Raw genomic sequence first — 26,384 nt, 5'->3', positions numbered from 1 at the left:
TTGTCCCTCCTTTTGGTGCGTCGTACCCTCCGAAGGAGACTGGCCCTGTTACATGTCTCATGCCGCTTCTGTCAATTTCAGTTAATTTTGCACGCTTATTTTTTTTTTTATTGCCTCTGATTGTGTTCTTCGAATGTTGTTTGTTGGCTTTACCGAAGCAAACGTGTGCAGCTGATGTTTGCAACCAGTATTACTGCTGTCCCCTTTGCACCACCGCCTACCCTGTCCTTGCTTGCCTATACCCCACCCCATAACAAGAGCTGGCAGGCCCATTCTATGTCAGTCGGTAGTGGCCTGTCATTAGTTTAGTATAGATTTTTCTATTTTAAATGCACAGAATGACTTGCGATATCTACACTAAGCAGGCGCAGCTTTTTACCGCTAATGTGAATACACACTGCCTGCACACTGTGCATTATTTATACAAGCAGCAACATCGCTGAAGACCCACCACGCGCGCACCCTTCCCCAACTACTTTACTGCTGGCAGAGACCCTCGCCCTTTCAGGAGTGCCCTTGCTACAGGTCCTGCCTGGAGTTTCAATCTATCTGCTGCCTCGACTTCTTGCCCACAGCTATCAGCTTCCATGAGGCCCAGCCAGCAGTGCAGATGGCTCCTAGCTGCCCTCTTTTCTGCCCCACCCCCTCTCTGCACATCCTCTTCCCAGGCTGCCTCTGCGGGGCGCACCCTCCACATCTCGGTGTAGAACTGTTGTTCATGCTTCCAAACTGCAAGCTCTTGCTGCAATGTCAGCCCTGTCCGTGGAGGCATTTAATTCCCATCATGCCCGACCGCTCCCTTGTGTATCATGGCCATTCTTCCCCAAAAACCTCCTACAAAAATCCCAGTGCACCAAGAACTTCCTCTGTAATTATTCTGGCAGGTGGCTGATTTGTAATTTTATCCACAGAACGCAGGCCTCTCAGGACCGACGTGGTTTTCATCTGCCACGTGCCCTTATTCGGAGTGTTATGTACAGTCTGTGCTCGCTTTAAAGGCACAAGCAGCATGACTGCATCTCACCTCGCCACTTGTGTTGCCTGGTCTAGGTTTATAGGGCTATACAAGAACCCGCAGCTCATTTGTCATGTGACCCCCTTCAGCCGCTCCTCACTTTTAAAACACTAAGCATAATGGGACTTGTAGGCCCTTTGCTTAAAATATCAAAGTACGCCATAGAACCAAATTACATTCGGCTAGTACACTCCTGTTGATACAGTAAATATTCTGGTGATGTATATCTATTAAAATGTTTCAAGCTCAATTAAAAATGTATTTTTTTTAAACTCTGGCGTCTTTTGGGGAACAATTTTCCCGCAAACCACGATCTTGTAAAAAAAACATTGCTAGGGGAGTAGTTGCAAAAAAGTGTGAACTTATATAACTATTCAATCCCTGGCGGTACAGTATCCAGTATAATGTACTGCATGGCGAAACACTTATAAAGTCCCAAAGGCGAGACCTATTGGCTATGCCAATGCTTGCTCACCTCTGTCAACGTTAGCCTATCAGGTTGCATTCTCTCCTCATGCTTTTTATATGAAAGGTAGCTTTTTCCATTAAAAACGTTGTACCTTTGTAAGCTATTCCGCGACTAAAACTACTTTTTCCAGCATTCAGAAAGAAAATGGCATCTCGGACAGACTACACTGAGACTCTATGGAAAATGAATTTGAATGCTTAACATTCTTCAATAATAATTTATCCAAACTTGAAATACGTTAAAGAAGGTATTCCGGTGTCTGCGCAGGTAGATATTCAATGTTTATGACTTCAATGAAGATGCCTACAATGCAGATCTAGGGCTACAGGTATGTAACCTTTCCATTTCAATCAAATAGTATACTAGGAGGCTGTAATGTGTATACAGTATGTAAATAAGACACATCAGTTAAACCTTTTTCTGCTAAAAACATTTCAGCTAATTTGCATCACATGTAAGCATTAACATGTCAGGATATGCCTGCCTGGCATATAGTGAAATATGTAGTAGTAAATCCTGTACTATGTAGAAGTTCAGTTAAGTATGTGATATGGCGCATAGTTGTGTGTCTTGTTAGGCATTTGGAGCGAAGGGAGCTTAATTTCCCAGGCGGGCATTTGTAACTGTTGGCAAGATACGATCTCAATATGCCACATAGACATTTTGATCTGTGGTTGAAAACGTGGTTTGCAAGATCATCGCAGTAGGTTGTGTCATTTAGCCATTTTGCAATTGGTGGTGGTGGTCATTGGATGTAATTCTGGACACTCTACTACCTTGCATCCACCATTCTCCCTTTCTGGTAAAGTGGGAAGAAGAACCTAGTGCTTTAAATTCAAAAGTGGGCTTCCCTGTGTTTGTTAGGCAAGATGTCCTACGGCATCTCTCAAATCCTATACTGCTGATGCAAACCATTCAAAAGGTGAAGAGCACTCAGCTGTCTGTTTTGTGGTGCTTTGATGACCAGATTTAAGTCACAACTAGTCTGAAGAGCACCTCTCTGTGATGGAGCTCACGTGGCCATAATATTGCCTCCAATTCATACTGTCACCAACATACTCTGTGACAAGGAATCCTGTCTTGGATTGCTGGGGCTCTCACTGCAAAACTTCAGAGAGCAGAGGACCACTGGTCAAAGACAATAAACTCTCCACTTCAACTTCCTGTAATTCAGGTCAATAGGACGGCTTCACAAATCATTCTTACCATTACTGCCTGTTTCCCATGTTCTGAAAAGAATGGAAAATAGTACCTCAATTTTGTAGGTAAATCAAGAGGGATGAAGATCCTTTTTCTCTCTGAGGAAGCATATTTTCTATGCCACTGTGCAATCAAACATGGCACTTTGACACCCACTTGAAATGTTTGAAGAGAATTGAGGATTTTCTGTTGCTTTTCTTTCCCACTGTGTATTACATTACATCATGTTGGCTTAGACTCTATATTGATTGCCATGCCAAGCTAAAGAAAAGAGTTTTAGCTGTAATAAAAACAAAAAAGTTTTAATGATTTGGCCACCATCATTGCATGGCTCTGAAATAATTGTGCAAAATATTACTTCAATTTGCAAGACGTTTGTACTTTGAGGGGTGACATCGTTTTCTGAAGTATTGGCTAATAGATATGAAACCGCATCTTAAGTAATTAACGAACTGAAAAAGACTATTAGTCATAGATTCCTTACCTTGGAATTACCCCCATGCGTTAGACTGGAACCGAATAATTTTATCTTCATCAGTACCCCTGCGCATCGGTAGGTGGCGGCGGTCGACTCCGTTTTTGTCGGTGGACTCCGCTTTCGTCGGTGGCATTGTGAGCGCCGGAATGATGCTGCGGTATCATCTAGACGCCGCCCCTGCACGCTGACGTCCGTTCTTTCTTTTTCTGCGTCAGCCAGCGCAGAGCCGGAGAGAATGGTACCCATAGTCTTTTTTTGACTAGTGTGTTTTTACTTATTGTTGACATCTTTTTTGAGTCGCTCAACTCCTGGTATACGTAGGGATGTCACATCGGTGGACCGGCTTCAAGCCTTGTGACTCTTCTCATAAGCTGATGTCAGTCACGGATCCGCACCTCATGTGCCTTTGGTGCCTGGAGCATGACCACGACCCAAAGTCGGGCTCCGACTGTTGGCCCATGAACCCGAAGTCTTTGTGGGAGCGGTCCCGAAAGCTTCTGGAGGCCCGGCAGTCAGCTCCACACTGCTTGAGGTACAGGCCGGTTGCCAAGTAACCACCATCAGTCTTCATCGTAGTCTTCGTCTTCGGGTAAGTCGAAGCACAATAAGACGAAAAAGCACCGTCGCTCTTCGCCTTCTTTCCATCTGTCGACCGATGTGGGACGCGGAAGGTCATAGTCCTTTGGCTCTGCCGGTGAACTAGGGCCCCGCGGACTCGGCGGGGGGCTCTAGGCTTTCGATGCCGGCGGCTTCGGCCTCGACGCTGCAGAGCCCCCAAGGATCCAGGCCTGGATCCGGAACGGTGAAGGTCAACCTCACGACACCTCCTCCAGCACCTATTCTATTTACAACTCCGCCGCCAGTCGTATCCCCGGCCTCCCCTTCGTCTTGTACACGGTGCAGGACCGACGTCGACCGACTCCGGTACTGGCGCTGTCGGGTAATTTAGTGCCACTGTTCTCCCCTGGTGTTCCCTATTGCCCTGGGTGACAGCCAGAAGAAGGTGAGGAGGACTTGGAGGGGTCTGACCCTTTCGCAAACCAGCAGGAGGAGCGGGACGAGAGAGAAGAGTTGGGGAAGCCAGTGGACTGGATACCTCCCCAGACCTAGGCATGCTTTCTTCCCCTACCGTGGCTACGGAAGAGGGAGCCTCCTATGCTGTGGTGTTGCGTAAGACGGCTGGGGCCTTGAGCTTCCTATGGTGGCAGTCAGGACTAACCTCCTGGCCGAGGTGCTTCAGCATTGTCAGCATTCCGTCCATCATTTGTTTGTTGTAACGAGGTGCTTCAGCCGGCAGCAGCCTCTACGGAGCCCCTGCTGCCGTTCAATGAGGACCTCAGACATCCTTCTGGGCACTTGGTCCAAGCCCAGCACAGGGGCTCCTGTGGATATGATGATTGCCTGACACTACCGCCTGACCCCGGCGACCCCATTTTCCTCTCCCAACACCCTACCCCGAGAGCTTGTGGTCCAAGCCTCAACATCAAAAGTTGCATTCCCTTCTGCTTCCCCATATAGGGAATCCAAGAATCTGGGCCATCTTGGGATGAAGATGTTTTCTTCTGCCAGTTTAGGACTGCAGTCGGTTAACACCGCATGTTTCTTGGGCCGTTACACCCACTCTGTGTTGGATATGGTTGCGCAGGTGCTGCCACAGTGCCCGGAGGAGGCCCGGGTCACACACTCCCGTGCACTTGCAGGGGGGAGAGATGCAGCAAAGTCCACCATCTGCTGTGGGCTGGACACCACCGACTCACTGGGTAGAATGATTTCTCCATCAGTAGCCCTAAGACGCTATGCCTGACTGAGATCCACTTGCTTTGCTGGGGATGTCCAATCAACTGTTTTGGACATGCCCTTTGATGGCGGTCGTCTGTTTGGTGACAAGGCAGACCATGCGCTCGAGCGCTTCAAGGATTCTAGAGCTACGGCCAGATCCTTGGGCGTCACTGCCACCTCTCGTCCTATGCAGTCTGCCTTTCACCCCTTTCGTGGCTACGGAAGGGGTGCCCCACCACGTTGCGCCCAGAGCCACAGGCCTGTGCAACCCACCCAGCCTCTGCGTGGCTGAGGAAGTGGGACCCAACGCCATGGGTCTGGGGGCCAGCGGGCTGGCCAGTCCACCAGTGTCCCCTCTGCAGCCGCCTCCAAGCATTCCTAGTCCGACATTTCAGGGCCACCAGGCACAATATCACGTCAGACAGGTGGGTTTTGCAGATAGTTCAAGACTACCCCTCCCTCCATGCCACCAACACTCCATCGCATGTCGGAGGATCACTCGCTCTTCTCCATCAGGAAGTTATGGCTCTCTTGGCCAAGGGAGCTATTGAGAGAGTCCCTGTCCAAGAAGTAGGTTGTGGTTGTTACTCCCACTACTTCCTGGTGAGAAGGACAAAGGCCTGCGTCCTAACTTGGATCTCAGGGACGTCAACCGCTTCCTCCGGAAGGAGAAATTCAAAACGTTGACATTAGCTCGGAGACTGGATGGTAGCGTTGGACTTGTAGGATGCTTATTTTCACATCCCCTTTCTGCCACGAAGTGATGGCGGAAGTCCCAGCTCATCTGCGCAGATCAGGGGTTCCAGTCTTTCCCTATCTCAGCGACTGGTTGTTGAAGGCGGCCTCGCCCCAGGCTGTCGTCTCCCACTTCCAGACTACGGCGGAACTCCTGCGCTCACTATCAATGTACCTAAGTCACACCTGATTCCTTCTCAGAATCTCCTTTTCATCTGAGTGGTTCTGGATACAGAGCAGTTTTGGACTTATCCTCCCGAGCAGCGAGCCTGGGATATTCCGGCTTTGATACTGATGTTTCAGCCTCTATCCCGGATTTCGGTGAGAATGACCCTGAGGCTGCTGGGCCTCATGGCCTCCTGCATCCTGCTGGTGTATCATGCCAGGTGACATATGCGGGCTCTGCAGTGGGACCTGAAGTTCCAGTGGGCGCAGCATATGGGGAATCTTTCAGATGTCGTCCAGATCTCGGAGGGCACTGCACACCAATTGCAGTGGTGGCTAACGAACCATGATTGAGTCGACGGCAGATCCCTCTCCCTTCCCCAACCAGACCTCACAGTGGTGACGGATTTGTCACTTCTGGGATGGGGCAACCACATGGGTGAGGTGGAGATTAGAGACCTCTGATCTCCGGCGGAGTCCGGGCTCCACATCACCCTTCTGGAGCTCTGGGCGATCCGTCTTGCACTCAAAGCATTCCTTCCTTCTGTCAAAGGAAGAGTTGTGCAGGTGTTCACAGACAATACCACTGCCATGTGGTACTGCAACAAACAGGGCGGGTGGGGTCGTGGACCCTATGTCAAGAGGCTCTTTGCCTCTGAATGTGGCTTTAACATCAGGGTATGTCCCTGGTGGTTCAACACTTGTCAGGTTCCCTAAACGCCAGGGCGGACAAACTCCGCCGCTGGTGTATGATGGATCACGAATAGCGTCTTCACTCGGAGGTGGCACAAGTTCTCTTTCAGCAGTGGGGAGAGCCTTGGTTAGATCTGGTCGACACCGAAGAGAACGCGCAATGTCAGCAGTTCTGCACGTTGGAATTTCCAAGGCGGCACCCGAGTGGCGACGTTATTTGTCGCAAGTGGAATTGCTGTCTTCTATACGCCTTTCCGCCCCAACAACTTCTGCCCAGAGTGCTGACGAACATCAAGCGCGACCGGGCCAAGTCATTCTTGTGGCTCCGGATTGGGCACAAAAAGTCTGGTATCCCGAGCTCTTGAACATGGCCATCGATTCTCCGATCAGACTGCCTCTTCGGGAGGATCTTCTGTCGCAGCAGCAGGGGACAGTCCTCCACACGAACCTGTCCACCCTCCACTTCCTTACGTGGAGATTGAGCGGCGACACTTGACAGCTTTTGACCTTCCTCCTGAACTCTGTAATGTCATCTTTGCAGCCAGGCCCACTGAAACGGTATGCGCCTGTAGAAGCGTCACTCCACTGAAAACGGTATACGCCTGTAGATGGAACACATTTGTGGCATGGTGCACACCAAAGGCTATGGATCCCCTTTCTGCCCCTCTTTCAGAGGTTCTTCTCTTTATTCTTTCTTTGGCCCAGCAGGGCTCTGCTCTGAGCACCCTTAAAGGCTATCTTTAGGCCTTTCTTCGCCTTCCTGATCAGCCTTCTCTTTTCAAGTCCCCTATTGTAAATAGATTTCTTAAGGGCATTACATACCTCTTTCCTCCTATTCCTTTCGTAATGCCCCAGTGGGACTTGAATCTGGTCTTAACTTACCTTATGTGTGCTCCTTTCGAGCCACTACATAATTTTCCTCTAAGACTCTTGACTTTAAAGACTGCTTTTCTGGTTGCCATCACCTCTGCTCGCAGGGTGGGTGAGCTTCAGGCTCATTCTTCTAAACCTCCTTTCCTTGCTGTTCATCCAGACAAGGTTGTCTTTCATACTAGACCTTCCTTTCTTCCCAAAGTGGTTACCTCTTTCCACATAGGACAGTCTATCACTTTGCCCACTTTCTTCCTGCCCCGCATCCTTCTGAAGAGGAGGGGAGGCTCCACCGTCTAGATCCAGAACGTGTGCTATCATTTTACCTGGATCGCACAAAACAATTCTGGGTGGATGATAATCTCTTTGTTGGCTATGTGGGTGCCAAGAAAGGTCGGGCCGTGCAAAAACGAACCATCTCTCGATGGTTTGCATTAAAATATGTTATTCCTTGATGAATAAGGATCCTCCAGTCGCCCATTCCACCAGGGCGACGGCAGCCACTACTGCTTTGGGGCGTGGAGTCCCCCTTAATGACATCTGCCAGGCAGCCACGTAAGCTTCAATGCACACGTTAACTAAACACTACTGCCAGGATAGCCAAGTCCGGAGAGACTTGGCTATCCTGGAGCTTCTTTGGTCGTTCAGTTCTCCAGAACTTTCTGGTGTGAACTTGGTTCGCAGACCCACTTCCGGGGTTGGTATTGCTGAGGTACCTATTCTAAGGTAAGAAACCTATAACTAATAGTATCTTTCAGATGAACAAGTTACTTACCTTCGGTAACGATATATTTGTAAGAGACATATATTAGTCATAGATTCCTTACCGCCCCACCCATCCTTTCCATTCTGCGAACTGCCTTCTAGAGTAAGGGACTCCTTTTCAGGGCCCTAGTTTTGTGTACCAGTGGTCAGTGTCTTGCATGGCTCTGCGCTTCTGTCGTGGAATGTCGTGTAAAGAACTGACGTCTGCGCGTAGGGGCGGCATCTAAGTAGGTACTACGACATCATTCCGGCGATCACAACCAAAACGACGAGCGCTGAGTTGACCGACGCGCAGGGGTACTACTGAAGAAAAAATTCTCTGGGTCCAGTCTGACGCCTGGGGTAATTCTAAGGTAAGGAATTTATATAACTAATATATGTCTCTTACAGATATATTGTTACTGAAGGTAAGTAACTTGTTCTTCTGTGTTTCTCCATGTTAAAGTGCCTCCTTTTAGAAATTAGTACAAAGCTAAAACCATTGTGGATTTCTAATGAATAATTGTCTGCGAGGGCTGTCTAACACAGTACCTGTTTTTAAAATGTGATACTCATTGAAAATGAATTTAAGAATCAAAGAAATGAATGAATGCTTTGGTCTTTGTCTTGCTGTTTGTGAACGCATTTCTTTGCTAGTTCAAATAATGATGATATGATTTCCTTTAGGTTATATTTGTAAATATTAACATATAGGGCTAGCCCTTGGAACAAATGATTGTGTATTTATCCCCAGTTGACCATGCATTCAATATGAGTTTGATAGTAGGAAACCTCCCATGTGTGAGAAGTTGGCCTGATGTATGATGTCACTAGTTATAGTGTACACCTTATATCAGTCCAAATACCCTTATGGTGATTGGTTGTAAAGTCAACCTTATAGACCAGCTATCCTAGTGGTAGCATGGACAAGAGCAGTCTTAGGCTAAACTCTGAATGGCATGTGAAGCCAGCTGTGATACCATATATAATCCCTTGAATACCAAATGAAAGGACACCACAACAGATATATATATAAAATAAAGTGTATTTATTCTAAGCAAACCCTCAGCACTCTTTATGAGTTTAGAGGTAAGTACAACACAGTCTTATTAATGCATACAGTAAGTCACACAGGTAAGTAATACAGTTAGGCCCTAGGGGCCACGCAAACCATATACTAAATAAGTGGTATAAGAACCACTGTCACGGAAATAGAATAGGCCTAGGCCTAGGGAATCGCTGGGGCTACACTACACTAGCGTTAGTTAGGAAGTGGGAGGCCCACGGGATTCGTGTGCAGAGTGGAAACACTCACGCGTAATGCGTAAAAGTCAATAGCAATGTTACAGTTTAGAAATAGATAGATTTAGGACACTTCCGGAGTAGCTAGGAAGTTGAGACTTGAAAACTAGACACTAGGATAGTCACTATCCTGATGAGCACCGGAGTACCCAAGTTACCTAGCCCACAGGCTGCGGGTGCATAGGGGTGAAGATGCGTCGTTTTCGTCGTCGACTCCTATGGATGCCTGAAGAAAGATGCTGACAGGCAGTCAGTGAAGAGTGTCCGGTGGATCCCAAGGCTGGGATCTAGGAGAGAAGAAACCTGCAAGCAGAAGGGACAGAGTCAAGGTCACTGGCCAGTGACCACGTGGAACCAGGAAGGAACCAGGCGATGTCGTGAAGAGTTGCAGGTGAAGGTGAAGCTTGTCGCTGCAGCCAGGAGGACCAGGAAGCGTCGAGGACGACCAGGGCCAGGAGGCGAGCTGTCCCACGAAGGCTCTTGCTGTCGGCGGCGTCGAAGTTGGACTAGGACTCACCAAGCCTTGGCAAGCGGAACCCACGAAGAGCAAAGGACTTGCTTCTGGTGCAGACCAGGAAGGTCTGGGGTGCTTCTTCTTTGCAGAGAAGCGGGAGCCAGTCTGGAGGAGCCAAACCAGCGCAGAAGATTTCAGGGAGCGTCGTCACGAAGGCCACTAGCCAGCGGGCAAGCAACCGGACAGACGCGGCAAGCAGGAAAATGCTGAAGGGCCCCACGCAGGACTCGTGGAGTGTGGGGGGCTGGTCTTCGGTGCAGATGGTGCTTGGGGTTGGGGCTTCTCAATCCCCGGTGCACAACTTCGAGGGTACCTCAGAAGCTGCGCTGTAAGTTACTAGCCACTTTTCCCAGGTAGCCGGTCCCACGTCGCTCGTCGCCTCCACGGATCTCAGCTCTGCTGCAGATGTGGATGAGGGTCGGAGAAGTCTGGAAGTCAAGGCTCTGGTCGGGCTCTGCAGTCGGTTCCTCGTAGAACGGTCGCAAAGCAAAGGGTAGTCTCTTGATGGTGCCTGTTTGCACAGGGTAGCCACTCCTTGGCTACAAGGGAGATTCTTCAGTCTTCTTCTTTCGTCGAATGTCGAAGGTCCAGAGTTTCTGTTCAGTTTTGCAGGTTCAGGATAATCTAGAGTCTTGAGGCCCAACTCCCACTCTTATACTAATCTGGGGGGCTGGGATACCTGCTAGGTCACGCCTTATGGGTGGGACCTGGGAGGGGGTGGTTACACCCACTTCCCTTTGTCCAGTTTCGCGCCAGAGCTGGGGCTGGAGTGCCCCAGCGCCGGTTTGAACTGGACTATGCAAGGAACACCTTGTGTGCCCCAGGCATGTCTCATTCCTTTCAGCCCACCCTGCCCCAATACACTAAAGGCTGTCTGGGGAGGTGCTAGCACCTCCCCAAGCAGGAAACCTATTGTCCAGGCCTCCCTGGCTGGGATCACTCCCAGCTGCAGGAGGTCAGACTTGTGTCGTGGCAGCAGCATCCATTTTGTGATGCTGAGGCTTTGGTCAGAGGCTAACAGTTGAAGTATGATTTTAACATGTCTTTCCCTCTAGAAGGGGGGAATAATATTCTCATGTCCAGAAATGGCATGGGGGTATTATTCCCGAGTGTTAGACACCTTACACGACATGTTTTGATAAAGCCAAACCATAGTTACCATAACCGTCTAAGATTATAAGGCACTTTAAGAGTATATGGTAGGCTATATCATAGAACAGCTATAAGGACATGGTTCCGAAAGCTGCAGACAGGCTCAGCTCATGCTAGAGCACCATCTCACATGTTACCAAGCACTCTGCCTCCAGGATTGTCAAGGCCTGCCATAGGAGTGACTGATAGGTACACATGTGTCTATATGTAAGTCAGGTATAGGAATACTACACCTCAGCAAGGGGTGATTACACGACCTTGCCCCAGCTGAGTGATCAGCCAGTTGTGTCAAAATGGAAGGCCAGGTCAGGGGTGGCACAATACATGCTGCAGCCCCTGGTAGGCCTAGGGTACACCTATGCCCTGGGTACCTAGGGTACACTGTACAGGGGCCAATAAGGTGATCCTATCCAAATGGGTTATGCACCTAAAGTACATAGTATTAATTTAGAGAGAGAACAGCAGGGCTGTGGGTCTGATTAGCAGGCCCACAGTCACATCTAAGTCGAAAACCAGTAAAGCAAAAGCAAAAAGTGGGGGTGAACATAGAAAGCAGACCCTACTCTCCTACAGATCGATCCCCCGATACGACTGCCTCTTCAGGAGGACCTTCTGTCGCAGCAGCAGGGGACGGTCCTCCACCCGAACCGGTCCAGCCGCCACCTCCATGCGTGGAGATGGAGCGGCGACAGTTGATGCCATTTGACTTGCCTCCTGAAGTCTGTGATGTGATTCTGGCAGCCAGGCGTCTCTCCACAAAATCGGTATACGCCTGCAGGTGGAACAAATTTGTGGCATGGTGCACAACAAAGGCTGTGGATCCCCTTTGCGCCCCTCTTTCTGAGGTTCTCCTCCTTCTTCTTTCTTTGGCCCAGCAGGGCTCTGCATTGGGCACCCTAAAAGGTTACCTCTCTGCTATTTCTGCTTTCTTACGGCTTCCTGATCAGCCTTCTCTTTTCAAATCACCTGTTGTTTCTCGCTTCCTTAAGGGCATTACTCACATGTTTCCTCCTGTCTCTTTCGTAATGCCTCAGTGGGATTTGAATCTGGTCTTGACGTTTCTGATGTGCGCTCCCTTTGAGCCACTTCATAATTGTCCCCTTCGTCTCTTGACGCTTAAGACTGCTTTCCTGGTAGCCATCACCTCTGCTAGAAGGGTGAGTGAGCTCCAGGCTCTCTCGTCTAAGCCTCCTTTTCTTTCTGTCCATCCGGACAAAGTTGTTCACAGGTCTCGTCCTTCCTTTCTCCCCAAGGTGGTCACTGCCTTCACATCCGGCAGTCCGTTACATTACCCACCTTCTTTCCGCCTCCGCATCCTTCGAAAGAGGAAGAGAGGCTCCACCGTCTGGACCCAAAACGGGCGCTGTCCTTTTATTTGGACCGCACCAAGCAGTTCCGGGTGGACGTCCAACTCTTTGTTGGCTACGTGGGCGCTAAGAAGGGACGGGCGGTGCACAAGTGGACTATCTCTCTATGGGTCGTTTTGTGTATCAAAGCTTGATACTCCTTTGCTAAAAAGGAACCTCCTGTAGGGCTGAGGGCCCATTTCACTCGGGCCACAGCGGCGACAACTGCCCTGGGCCAGGGAGTCCCCTTGCAGGACATCTGTCAGGCAGCAACGTGGGCATCGCTGCACACGTTTGCTAAACCATATTGCCTGGACAGCCAAGTCCAGAGAGACGTCTTCTTTGGCCGGTCTGTTCTCCAGGACTTTCTGGTGTGATCTTGGTTCGCAGACCCACACCGGGGTTGGTATTGCTGGGGTATCTATTCTAAGGTGAGGAATCTAACTAACGTGTTTCTTTCAGATGAACAAGTTACTTACCTTCGGTAACAATATATCTGTAAGAAACATTAGTTAGATTCCTCACCGACCCACCCATCCTCCCCGTTCTGCGAACCGATATCTTGGGTTGAGGTTACCCTTTTCAGGGCCCTAGAATTTTTTGGCACCAGTGTCGGTCTCTTGCATGGCTCTGCGTTCCTGGCGCGGAAAGTTATGTACAAGAACTGACGTCAGCGCGCGAGGGCGGCGTCTAAGTACTCCGACGTCATCCCGGCGCACGACGACGGACACGACGACGCCTAGCGACGCGCAAGGGTATTGCTGACGAAAATCTTTCCGGATCCAGCCTGACGCCTGGGGATATTCTAAGGTGAAGAATCTAACTAACTAATGTTTCTTACAGATATATCGTTACCGAAGGTAAGTAACTTCTTCTTTTGGTTCATTCATTTAGCATTCCAGTGTGATCCTATGCTTAGAATGGAACGTTGCCTTTAATATGTACAACACTTTATGCATAAGCAATGGTTTTGTAAATGTATTTTTAGGACATATGTTTTAGCTTGTTTTAGCAAACCCATGCGATACTCTGTTTTAAGATATGTTTAGAATATTTAGGATTTAGTAACGTCGTTCATACGAAACTAGAGTGGGTGTTGTGTGCAGATTTAGATTCCATATATAGGTTTCCCAGTTTATGCCCTTATTTTGGACATAGAAATTCTGCCCTTATTTGGACATAGAAATTCTGCCCTTATTTAGACATTGTTCGTACAAACCAAATACAAGCATGGCCACCTACATCCGTCCATCCACGTCACAACTAATTCTTGGAAAACCAGACCCTTAAACCTTTAGGAATTTCCCTCAGCTTGATTATTGATTTCTCCAAGAAGTCATTAAGTATGCATGAAAATCTATTCCTTAGGGGTTCATTCATGACGTTCCTCTGCCCGACTTTTACGTCAATACTGGCATTCCTAGAGACCTTCAAGGTATGAATATACCAGCCATTGCCTTGGTAAATTGCGGTTCCTGGAGTATTCGATCCAACCCAGACTACGCGGTTCGCCATGGCAAGTTCAGAAGGAGATCGAGTTCCAGCCTGATGCACTGACCTGACACTGCCATCCTCCTTGCAGAGAATTCAGCCCGAGTGCTCTCTGACTTCCCTTGCTGGGGGGGTTAGACTATCGAGTCCAGAAAAGAGATTCCAACCTCTCTCATTCTCAGGTATGGAACTGACTAGAACTTAGAGAAACTTTTGGCAACTCTTGGCTAAACTAAAATATAGCTAGCTATACTTTAGAAACAGCACCTACTTCAAACCTCGTACTGCACTTAAGTTAGGTACACTGGGGTAGAACAATTTAGAGCATCAGATGAGTATCACATTTTAGCATTGTTATTTATGTATGTATTTTGATTAATATGTCATAGCTACAAACCATGCTATTACAGAATTATTTTATCTTACTGTTAACCTCGTATGTATTGTACATTGCAGTCTCTCTTACGATTGTAGCAATTTATATCTCTTGCATGAGAAATAAGACTGTTCAATAAACCCTTTTATTGAAACGTCCGTCTCTCTATTTCTGTGCAGCTCTGTAGAAACGAAGCATGCACGATTGACTGAGTGAAACTGTTATCTATTGTTTCCACGATTCTGAGATTGTTCCGATTCTAAAGGGAAACAAAGTTGTCATGTTTATGCAGTTGTCGGAGACTAATCCCTTCTTGTATATTCGAGAAGTTTCTGGTGACCTCTGAGTTAGTTGGCACACACAAGTAATTAAGTTTAATATACTCGATAGAGACATACTGACCTTAGTCCTATGTCAAATCTATAGTGTATGTTATTCCAATACGCAGAGCCTATCGGGGATATTGGAACTACACTAGTGTGGGCATTTTCCCGACTAAATGCTGCAAGGGAGATCATGACTTCCTTTACCTATTTATGCATATGTGGTACTATGGGTGGAAACCTTTCAGTAGGCATGTCTCCACAGAATTTGGCATCTGCTTAAAGGCAGCTCATCTGCTAAGCCGCCTTTTCTTCAGTGTCTTTAAGGCCAACCCGGCACTGGTGGATAAGTAGTATCATAAATGTGAAGAATGCTGTAATTACGTGGTTTGTGCAAATCCTCTCCCTAAACTGCAAGCACTTTATGGGTTGTGATACAATATTTTTGAGCCCTAGTTGCCAATGACATTGAGAATTGGGATGGGTGGTTGAAAGAGGGGGAGGCGGTGGATTGCATTTAGTTGCATAGCCATTCCACCTTTTGTTACTTGAATAAAAGTTGGAGATGAATGTTCAGTGAACGTAAGCTGTTCTTGACTGACTTGAAAAAGGCTGATCTTTAGCAATAGTTGTTGGAGTGGACTGCAAGCAGGGCTTGGTAAAAAGGTAGATCAGCATCCATTTATGCCATTGGTGGTATGCAAAGGTCCCTAGCAGCATGAGCAGAAGCTTAAAGAGGGAAGCCACTGGCAATTAACAGGGCCTTGACTTGGTAAAGAAGAGGAGTGGAGAAAATGCCTGTCTCCTTCCATTATGTCAAGAGGTTGCCTCAACAAGGATGCAGCTCCTAGTCCACAGATAGTCATTCTCCGCCAATGAGAGGGATGTATATTCATTGTTGTAAGTGTAGTATTCTGTTTTGGTGACTATTGGTTATTTTTTTAAGATATCCTATTAGATCTAAACTATATTGAATGATCTTTGAATTTCTTGTTTAAGCCTAGTGTTATGATCTGATTTTTTTTATTGGTGTCTTGTATGTTATTTTTGTATTCTCCTTTTGTTGTACCTTGCGATTTTATGGTTTATGAACTATTTAAAATAAACATAATATTGGCTGACCATTCTCCTCTTTCACACCATGAATCAAACTAGTGTCCAGGCAAAGGTAGAGGATGTGTGTGATGCAGAACTTTAGGTTTCGAACCTTGTTCATGACACATATGTAGTCAGTCATATGTTTGTGAGGGTGTTACCAGGAGTAAGAATTAACAATATCACTGACTTCCTCTGGGGAACAGCCTTCTTTAATGGGGGGTTATTGAGACAGTTCTCAAGCTGCTTACCATAAGCAACCACTGAGGAGGTAACTTTTGTATAGGATCCACCTCAAAATCCATAACAAAACATTATTCTCACAGAGTTTATGCTGGTGCAGAGCTCAAGACGTCTTGATCAAGTCTGAGAGGAGGAGTCTGAACTCCTTGCAGCTGATAAGATTCCATAGTCTAGATCACTCACAGAGCATCAGGAGTTGCTTACTACTTAGGGACACTTCAGGAATGACTTGCAAAACACAGTCTGAGTCAATCGTTGCATGGGAAGATGGGCTCTTTTATGGTGTGTCCTCCAGTCCTGATCATTGAGTTAGCAAAAGGCTAGTACCTTCTAGCCTGCATGACTTAACAGGTTAGTGGTAAGAGTGGAAGTCCATCCAGAGCTCCTCTGTCATTAATCTGTGATTTAAAATCATTTTTGACTGGGTGTTTTGGCTTTGTGTGTCCACTTGAACTCCTAACAACCTCGGACAGTATGTGTTAGGATGAATTATGCCACCAGGTCCTGATCCTGAGGCGCTGTCCATAAGGAGCACCTGCACCCCTCTGGTAGCCAAGTCTTTCCTTGAGCTGTTTGAGTTGAATTTTGCAGTGCTTTAGCATGGATGGAGTATAAGACTTGGGCTCTGGACGAATGTGGGTATTAAAGGGTACAACCACCACTTTTCTTTGTTTCTTAAGGGAACTGAGCCACACTGTTCAATTGTGGTATAATTCTGTCTTTAGCCATTGCAAATAGCAAGAGTATCACAGGCAAGAGAGGCTTCTGAAGTGTAGGTTTAGAAGTCACAATAGTGATTAACGTTTACTTAAAGTCTTTTGATGTGAATTCAAATAATATTGTGGAGAGAAGTGAGCCATTTGCACTTGTGTAGAAGCTGACAAACTATGACATTAAGCAAGTGTAGGAGAGTAGGGTCTGCTTTCTATGTTCACCCCCACTTTTTGCTTTTGCTTTACTGGTTTTCGACTTAGATGTGGCTGTGGGCCTGCTAATCAGACCCACAGCCCTGCTGTTCTCGCTCTAAATTAATACTATGTACTTTAGGTGCATAACCCATTTGGATAGGATCACCTTATTGGCCCCTGTACAGTGTACCCTAGGTACCCAGGGCATAGGTGTACCCTAGGCCTACCAGGGGCTGCAGCATGTATTATGCCACCCCTGGCCTGGCCTTCCATTTTGACACAACTGGCTGATCACTCAGCTGGGGCAAGGTCGTGTAATCACCCCTTGCTTAGGTGTAGTATTCCTATACCTAACTTACATATAGACACATGTGTACCTATTAGTCACTCCTATGGCAGGCCTTGACAATCCTGGAGGCAGAGTGCTTGGTAACATGTGAGATGGTGCTCTAGCATGAGCTGAGTCTGTCTGCAGCTTTCGGAACCTTGTCCTTATAGCTGTTCTATGATATAGCCTACCATATACTCTTAAAGTGCCTTATAATCTTAGACGGTTATGGTAACTATGGTTTGGCTTTATCAAAACATGTCGTGTAAGGTGTCTAACACTAGGGAATAATACCCCCATGCCATTTCTGGACATGAGAATATTATTCCCCCCTTCTAGAGGGAAAGACATGTTAAAATCATACTTCAACTGTTAGCCTCTGACCAAAGCCTCAGCATCACAAAATGGATGCTGCTGCCACGACACAAGTCTGACCTCCTGCAGCTGGGAGTGATCCCAGCCAGGGAGGCCTGGACAATAGGTTTCCTGCTTGGGGAGGTGCTAGCACCTCCCCAGACAGCCTTTAGTGTATTGGGGCAGGGTGGGCTGAAAGGAATGAGACATGCCTGGGGCACACAAGGTGTTCCTTGCATAGTCCAGTTCAAACCGGCGCTGGGGCACTCCAGCCCCAGCTCTAGCGCGAAACTGGACAAAGGGAAGTGGGTGTAACCACCCCCTCCCAGGTCCCACCCATAAGGCGTGACCTAGCAGGTATCCCAGCCCCCCAGATTAGTATAAGAGTGGGAGTTGGGCCTCAAGACTTTAGATTATCCTGAACCTGCAAAACTGAACAGAAACTCTGGACCTTCGACATTCGACGAAAGAAGAAGACTGAAGAATCTCCCTTGTAGCCAAGGAGTGGCTACCCTGTGCAAACAGGCACCATCAAGAGACTACCCTTTGCTTTGCGACCGTTCTACGAGGAACCGACTGCAGAGCCCGACCAGAGCCTTGACTTCCAGACTTCTCCGACCCTCATCCACATCTGCAGCAGAGCTGAGATCCGTGGAGGCGACGAGCGACGTGGGACCGGCTACCTGGGAAAAGTGGCTAGTAACTTACAGCGCAGCTTCTGAGGTACCCTCGAAGTTGTGCACCGGGGATTGAGAAGCCCCAACCCCAAGCACCATCTGCACCGAAGATCAGCCCCCCACACTCCACGAGTCCTGCGTGGGGCCCTTCAGCATTTTCCTGCTTGCCGCGTCTGTCCGGTTGCTTGCCCGCTGGCTAGTGGCCTCTGTGACGACGCACCCTGAAATCTTCTGCGCTGGTTTGGCTCCTCCAGACTGGCTCCCGCTTCTCTGCAAAGAAGAAGCACCCCAGACCTTCCTGGTCTGCACCAGAAGCAAGTCCTTTGTTCTTCGTGGGTTCCGCTTGCCAAGGCTTGGTGAGTCCTAGTCCAACTTCGACGCCGCCGACAGCAAGAGCCTTCGGGGGACAGCTCGCCTCCTGGTCCTGGTCGTCCTCGACGCTTCCTGGTCCTCCTGGTTGCAGCGACAAGCTTCACCTTCACCTGCAAATCTTCACGACATCGCCTGGTTCCTTCCTGGTTCCACGTGGTCACTGGCTAGTGACCTTGACTCTGTCCCTTCTGCTTGCAGGTTTCTTCTCTTCTTGATCCCAGCCTTGGGATCCACCGGACACTCTTCACTGACTGCCTGTCAGCATCTTTCTTCAGGCATCCATAGGAGTCGACGACGAAAACGACGCATCTTCACCCCTATGCACCCGCAGCCTGTGGGCTAGGTAACTTGGGTACTCCGGTGCTCATCAGGATAGTGACTATCCTAGTGTCTAGTTTTCAAGTCTCAACTTCCTAGCTACTCCGGAAGTGTCCTAAATCTACCGTTTCCTAAACTGTACTATTGCTATTGACTTTTACGCATTACGCGTGAGTGTTTCCACTCTGCACCCGAATCCCGTGGGCCTCCCACTTCCTAACTAACGCTAGTGTAGTGTAGCCCCAGCGATTCCCTAGGCCTAGGCCTACTCTATTTCCGTGACAGTGGTTCTTATACCACTTACTTAGTATATGGTTTGCGTGGCCCCTAGGGCCTAACTGTATTACTTACCTGTGTGACTTACTGTATGCATTAATAAGACTGTGTTGTACTTACCTCTAATCTCATAAAGAGTGCTGAGGGTTTGCTTGGAATAAATACACTTTATTTTATATATATATCTGTTGTGGTGTCCTTTCATTTGGTATTCAAGGGACTATATATGGTATCACAGCTGGCTTCACATGCCATTCAGAGTTTAGCCTAAGACTGCTCTTGTCCATGCTACCACTAGGATAGCTGGTCTATAAGGTTGACTTTACAACCAATCACCATAAGGGTATTTGGACTGTTGACGAAGGCTGCCGGGCAATTAGGCACAACATTACACTTGAATTTGAGCTTGGCCGTTACACTTGAACTTGAGCTTGGCCGTACACTTTAGTGGCCTTGGCCTGTCAAAGGCAGTAAAGAAGATATGCACCAGATTACATTTGAACTCTTGAACTTGGCCATACACTTGAACTTGGCCATCTCGGCCCACCAAGCCCCCACTCCGCTGTGCACATTGTGCCAGGAGGCCCCAACGCGCTACAGCGAACAGTTGCACTTCTTGTAAACCAGGGCCCCTCATGGCACACTGGCATGCCCACCGGGGTACCTGCACTCAGGCAGCCTCCCCAGGGTTCACCTCAGTCCATAGGTTGTGGGTTAGGGCACACCACTTTTCTTTGTTTCTTAAGGGAACTGAGCCACACTGTTCAATTGTGGTATAATTCTGTCTTTAGCAATTGCAAATAGCAAGAGTATCACAGGCAAGAGAGGCTTCTGAAGTGTAGGTTTAGAAGTCACAATAGTGATTAACGTTTACTTAAAGTCTTTTGATGTGAATTCAAATAATATTGTGGAGAGAAGTGAGCCATTTGTACTTGTGTAGAAGCTGACAAACTATGACATTAAGCAAGATCAAATTTGTTGTCTCAGATTGTCTTCTTCATAACTTCCAGTTTTCGTCCTCATTGTACTCCTCCTTTTGACTGTCTTGTTTGATTACTGCCCCATTCTGTCTCCAACAAAAGTTTATGAATCAAGTTTTCTCTCTCGTAGCTCAAGATGACTTATCAGAAGAGAAAGAAGAAAGCTCCGAACCTGTGGTCCCCAAAGTCTCACCTGTGAAAACTGAACCCACTGAAATGTTAGTCGCTGACCAGACCACCTGCTCTACTCGCAGGGCACGAGGCAGGCCCCGGAAGCCCAAGCCAGAGTCGCTGCTGCTGCCACCTCCTACTCCTCCACCCATACATCTGCCACTACAAGAGCAACTGCCACAAGAACAACCATTGTCCCCTCCACCCCCATCCCCACCGCAGCTCAGCAGAAAGAAATTGAAACTTGTAGAGAAGAGCAATGTGGTGAACGGCTTCTTTGAAGATTCCTCACTCTTTGCACAGAGCCAGCACGACCTTAGCCAATCTGCCTTTCTGTCCTGGCTAAGTCAGACTCACAATGGTCTTGCCAACAGTCCCGACCAGACCCGGGCAAGTACCCCTGAAAACCGTGAAACAACCCCCAGCCCTCCTGAAGAAATTCTGGCAAGCACACCTACCATTCCCGAACCGGAGATTGGGGACTCTAAATGTTCCAATGAGGGTGTTGAGAAGAAGGCGCCCTGGTTTCATCTGCTGCCCAGACTTTCATGCGAACTCTCTCCTGTTGATCATAAACACACTACCTCTATAGAAGTCCTCTCACCTAAACCTTGTGATCTATCTCGCCCAATGCCCGCACACTGCTCATCGCCAGCAAGAGAGGTAAGACGTAAGAAAACATGGAAACAAAATATTGATTTGAGTTTCTTCAAATATGTTTGGAGAAAATGCAAATGTTATTGCACTTGTATTTTCTCTCGCCATGGGGAAGTGCATGTGCTTGGTTTGTTTAAAAAGCCTGCCCAAATTATTCTGACAAGCGCTTCCAGAGATGTTCACTGACTATGCAAACAATAGTTTCAGCCTGGTCAAAACTGCAGCTTGAGGCATTTTAGTTTTTGATAGAATGGACTTCAGGTCTTCGGTCAAAGGTAAATGCCCCTACTTTCTACGATCTTGTGCAGGATCCTGTATTTTTAGCATGTGTTGAACGTAGATACATAAGCTTAGAATTAACCTGCCATCTAGTCTTGGTCTCGGACGATTCCAAGTTGTTTATCTTCTAAGAAGACTCGGAGTCACAAGGCATAGTGACTCCTCCTCCAGTGTGCATTGTGCATGTTGCTTGGCTCCTTTGTTACATTAATTATTTCCACCATCTGGGTCAGAAGTCAACATTGCAGCTCCGGGACCGAAGCTCGAATCCTCATTCAGGGCTTTGCAGTGCCCCAGGTTTTTTGCTCCAATCGTCAACTGAACAACACTGGTTATCAGGCTCGGGCTGACCTTCTCACAAGGGTTGGGAAACATGCCCTTTAGCTTTTGCTCTAAGTGCCACTCACTGCAAGACCTACACAAAGTGTTCAATCTGTTTGTCACCGGAACTTGAGGAGACTTTCTGTGAGGTGTGCGTGGCATCTGGTCGAAGAAAAAACACTTTGCCAGCGAAGGGAACATTGTTGGGCCCACAACACCATGCAGAGACACACAGAAAATGCACCGTACATCTTTGCGGTACAGTCACCAGACTCCGAACAAGAAACAGAGGACACAGATGCGCTAACGATGCCTCCAGATGTACAGAGCTCAGATTCTGAACCCAAATCCAGGCAGAGGCACATGAGTACCTTGGCGAAAGCCACCCAACCTCGTACCATACCACTCAAACTGGGTTTCGGAGCCTCACTGCCCTCGGGCCACGGACATCTCCAACAGCAGGCGCACAAACATAAGTCCACTCATCCTGGAAAGCCTTCGACTAGCCTCGAAAAGTATAAGCCCTTAAAGTTTCTTTTGCACCAGTACCGAAACAGGTCGCATTGGCACAACCAAAGTCAGGCAAAGACTCAGAGCTGAAGCAGCGCACATCGAATCCAAAGAGACCCTCGGAACCGAAGAATGTTTCCGCCTCTAAGTCCTCAGCGTCAAAGCCAAAACTTAAGTCATCTGCATCGAAACCTCATATGGACAAAGCTGCAACAGGGAGTGAAAACCTCTTCGGCGTCTACCCTGTCTTTGACGCCGAAAGCCAGAAAGATGGATCAGAGACACGGCAAAAACAACTGGAGTCCATTTGCTAGCGCTTGCAAGACAATCTCGACAGGGGACAATAGACGCTTTTAGCACACTCGCACACTGGGAAACTGGGTACCAAAGCACCACGGCTTGTTTCCCTTAAACTTCCAACAAGGAAGAACACATTTGAGGAGGACATTGTTGGAACTAAACCAGCCAAACCACCAAAATAGGACAGAGGCACAAGCCCAATTTTTTCCTCTCCTTTTCCTTCTCCTTCTCCTTCCCCCGTGCTTCCATCCTCACCTGCTCTGCCTTCACCAGCACCAAGGCCGGTGCATTCGACCTCTACTGAACACCTGCCCTCAGAGCAGCCACTTTTTTCACCAGATCAGTCGCCTACTGGTGACAACCAACTAGAGGAATATAATATCCCCTACTTTACAGATGCCCACACGGAGATCCAATACTGCCCCTGACCCTTGGGATATTTATGATGCAGATCCAGTGGATGGTACAGATCCTAACATCTACCCTTCCAAACTGTCACCCCCAGATGATCGAAAATCATATCCTAATATTATCAGCAGAGCTGCTGATTTCCATAAGGCAACCCTACACACTATACCACAAGAGCATCACATCCTAGTAGAGACACTTAATATGTCGCACCTGAAACATAGTTTACAACTACTTGGTGTCAAGGAATTCTGGGGAACAAATCCCTCCCAGCTGGCATTAAAAGCAGTTATCAAAAAGAGCGTCAGATTGTGGTCCTTTCATTCGGACAGGGCACTATTGTCAGAAAGGAAACACGCCTGGGTAGTGATCACAAGTTTTAAACCAGGAGTTGTAACCCCCTATTTATCAAGCACGTTCGCACTTTATTGGAAAAGAAAGTTCCTCGCTCCAAGGGTGGGTGAATGGCCTTTTTTAAAGAACCTCCCAGATAATTACACCCAATGTAGGTTGTGCGGCTACAACACTGAAATGATGGAACATTTAGTTTCCCTATGTCCCACAATGCTCACCGTCAGCCGATTTTTACTACGTGAAGAATGGATTAGGCTCAGAATTTGATCATGCCACCAAGCCATAATAGCAGCCTTAAACACGGACAACACGAAGTTGAATATCTGGTTAACAAAACTTTTCACCAAGGCGTTAAAACTGTTGTAAGTCATCGGTGCCACTAACCACTCCCCATTATAGCAGCGCGGCACTCCATCCTTGGGTTCAGTAACAGTTCTCCGACCACCAATTAACTGCTGACCCTAACCTGGTCTTCGAGTCGAACATTGTGTCAAGAAGCTCTGCAGAGTTTTAAGTAAAATTTTAATTTTTGCAACTCTCAGTAATTTTATATAGTGTTTCCTTTAAGAATACGCTGCAAGTGTTTTTATATTATAAGTGTTTTAGTTAACCAAGAGGGGCGTGGCTAGCGAGCCACAATGGCGGACGCGACTCTGTAGAGCTCTGCTACCTTTTCCCCGACTTATCCTGTAGTCGGCGATCCTGCGGTGCTGTCCTCACCACTGATACCGGCGGCAAGGTGCTGTGAGGCGGAGGGGGTGCCGGTGGAGTCCCAGAGAGCTGTGGTGCTGAAGAAAGGGCTGCAGAGCACCGGGGACGCCCGAGCCGGAGGCCGGCGAGTGACGGTGGGCCACGAGGGCCGTGAGGCTCTCCCGCGGAGCATTGGCCGGAGATAGCCGCGGAGCGGCGGCAATTGGGTGTAGGCGAGCGGCCCGTGGGGGCGATCTCCCCCCGGCTACGGAGGCTTCGGCGTGGCTGTGGTGGAGGAAGCTGCGGGCGCGCTGATACTGCGGCGCTGGAGGCGCCGGGAGGCGTCCTGCGACGATCTGCCGCTGCTGGGAGCGCCCTGGTGCCGGGGGGCGTGAGGACCAGGCCCTGGAGGCGGTACACCTGGGCACCATGACCGGTGGAGGGATCGGTGATCGAAGCCCGCTGGGAGCAGCAAAACTTCCCCCGCTTGCGGACTGCCGGAAACCGGCCACACCGGCCTGGCGCTGGGGGCAGCAGGGAGATAAGAGACCCGAGTGGTGGCGGTCATACTGAGACCTACCCGTCAAACTCGCACCGCACGGCGCCATAGCATGGGAGGCTTTGGAGGAGCTGATCGCTGACACCCGAATGACTCCCGTATCATCATGTGCTCCCATGTGCGTGACCTGAAGCTCCTCTGTGGACCTTGCCCTGCCCGGACCCCATACACCGCATCGGGACTCCTGCACACGCGGACTGCCCGGTGGGCTGCTGCTGAGCAGGCGAGGACAACTACGAGAGCCCGTGGCTAGTCCCTGCCCACAAGGCCGCGGACAATGGCGCTGCTCATGCGGAGCTAATCTGGAGTTAACCACCGCGGCCCCCTTTGGTGACGGCACAGCCGGTGAATTTAGGAGAGCTGCGAGACCCTCGCGTGGCGGGTGCGGGGCAGCCTACTTCTCCCAGCTGTCCTTACCCAACCAGGCGGGGAACTTGACATTGTCGGGCGAAAGTGAAAGAGGCCCACCCGAGCCGAAGCTACCTTTGCATTGCTTGGTGTGTCGGGGTGTCGCCAGCCCATTGCAACCTCGACTCACCCGGCTCTCCTGCAGCATCGTGGCGGGAGGGGCTGTGGACGGCCCCCTTCGCCACGCGAGAAGGTACGGGTGGGGACGGCCCCCCTGCGGGTGTCCGGCGTTGCCGGCTACGTGCGGTGAGGATAGTGGGGCTGAGAGGGTAGCGTGTGGACCTCTGACGCCGTGGGACACGCACGGCGGTGGGCCCGTCGCCACTGCGCTTCATACTGACGGGGAGATTCGGCGGGGAGCGGCCGCTGCCGTCTCGGAGCGCTGACGTGGGCGCTGGGCCCCCGAAAGGAACTGTTGGCTGTGCTGCGGCGAGAAGCTGGGGGATCGGCGCGTGCGGTGAAGTGAAGTCGGCGGAGGGCAAGGGTACGCTTGGAGATCCGCCCTGCGGGGGGGCGTCAGTGTCCCTGCCTGTGGAGACCCTGCCTGGCCGCTGCTGGCCGCCCCGGGAAGTACTTAACCTCTGCGTATTGAGGCGCGCTGCCTCGCATGGCTCCCACTGGGTGCGATACCGCGACTGCAGGCCAGGGGGACTGGATCGTGGTCCCTGAACGAGGAAGCGGTGCCGGGGGGCACACGAGGGAGCGGGCCGCCTGCGTGCACCCGTTGCGGACCTCGCTGATGACCACTGCCTGCGGCTGGACGAGTGTGGCAAATCCTGTGTCGATAGCCCGGGTGGGCCTTCCCTGGGGGCGCTGGCCAGACGGGTGCCGGTTGCGGTCAGGCGGCGGCTGTCCTGAAGCGGTTAGTGAGAAGACGTCGCGGGTGCAACTAGTCTTTGGGCGATTGGTGGTGGATGCCCACGGCGCAGCAACTAGTGATGGGCCGCATGCGCGCCAAGCTGCAGCAGGGCCCACAACAGGCACCGACTCCTGATCGTGCCTGCCCACACGAGGGTATGGAGGAGGGTCCGTCATCGACCGCGGCGCTGGCGGCCAAGATGGACTCTGTGCTGGCCGCAGTGGAGAGAATAGGGACAACCTTGGAGCACACTAGGACGTCACTGGAGAACCGCATTGACAAGGTCACCTCGGACGTCACGCTCCTTCATGCAGACCACCGCAGGCTGGCGGACACGGTTGGCGCCCAGGGGCAAACGTTGACGGAGCTGCAGTCGGTCGCTCGCAGTCACGCCGCTGCCCTACAAGACATGCTGGATCGTATTCACGCCTTAGAAGACAGGGCGGAGGATGCTGAAGTGCGCTCCCGCCGCAATAATGTCCGCGCCGTGGGCCTGCCGGTGGGAGAAGAAGGGCGAAACCCGGAACAATATGTGGAGGACTGGCTGCGAGCAGTCATGCCGCCTGGGAAGCTGTCGACTCACTTCGCGGTGGAAAGAGCTCATCGTGTGCCTGCTCAAAAGCCGCCGCCGGGCGCTTGGCCGCGCCCATTCCTGTTCAAATTGC

General features: G+C 49.6%; 1 protein-coding gene across 1 annotated transcript in view; it reads left to right on the top strand.

Moving 5' to 3' along the window:
- BAZ2A (bromodomain adjacent to zinc finger domain 2A) overlaps positions 1 to 26,384 on the top strand; it is a 1,031,051-nt gene that overhangs the window by 666,009 nt on the left and 338,658 nt on the right. The window contains exon 21 of the mRNA XM_085600883.1: positions 20,334 to 21,037. Within this exon, the coding sequence (XP_085457009.1) occupies positions 20,334 to 21,037 (704 nt within the window). The remainder of the gene's footprint in view (positions 1 to 20,333; positions 21,038 to 26,384) is intronic.

The sequence above is a fragment of the Triturus cristatus genome, chromosome 4_2, assembly GCF_964204655.1.
Source record: "Triturus cristatus chromosome 4_2, aTriCri1.1, whole genome shotgun sequence".
In the NCBI taxonomy this organism is placed as follows: domain Eukaryota; kingdom Metazoa; phylum Chordata; class Amphibia; order Caudata; family Salamandridae; genus Triturus; species Triturus cristatus.
Note: the sequence above shows the minus strand (reverse complement) of the source record. Positions and strands in the feature narration are given on the sequence as shown.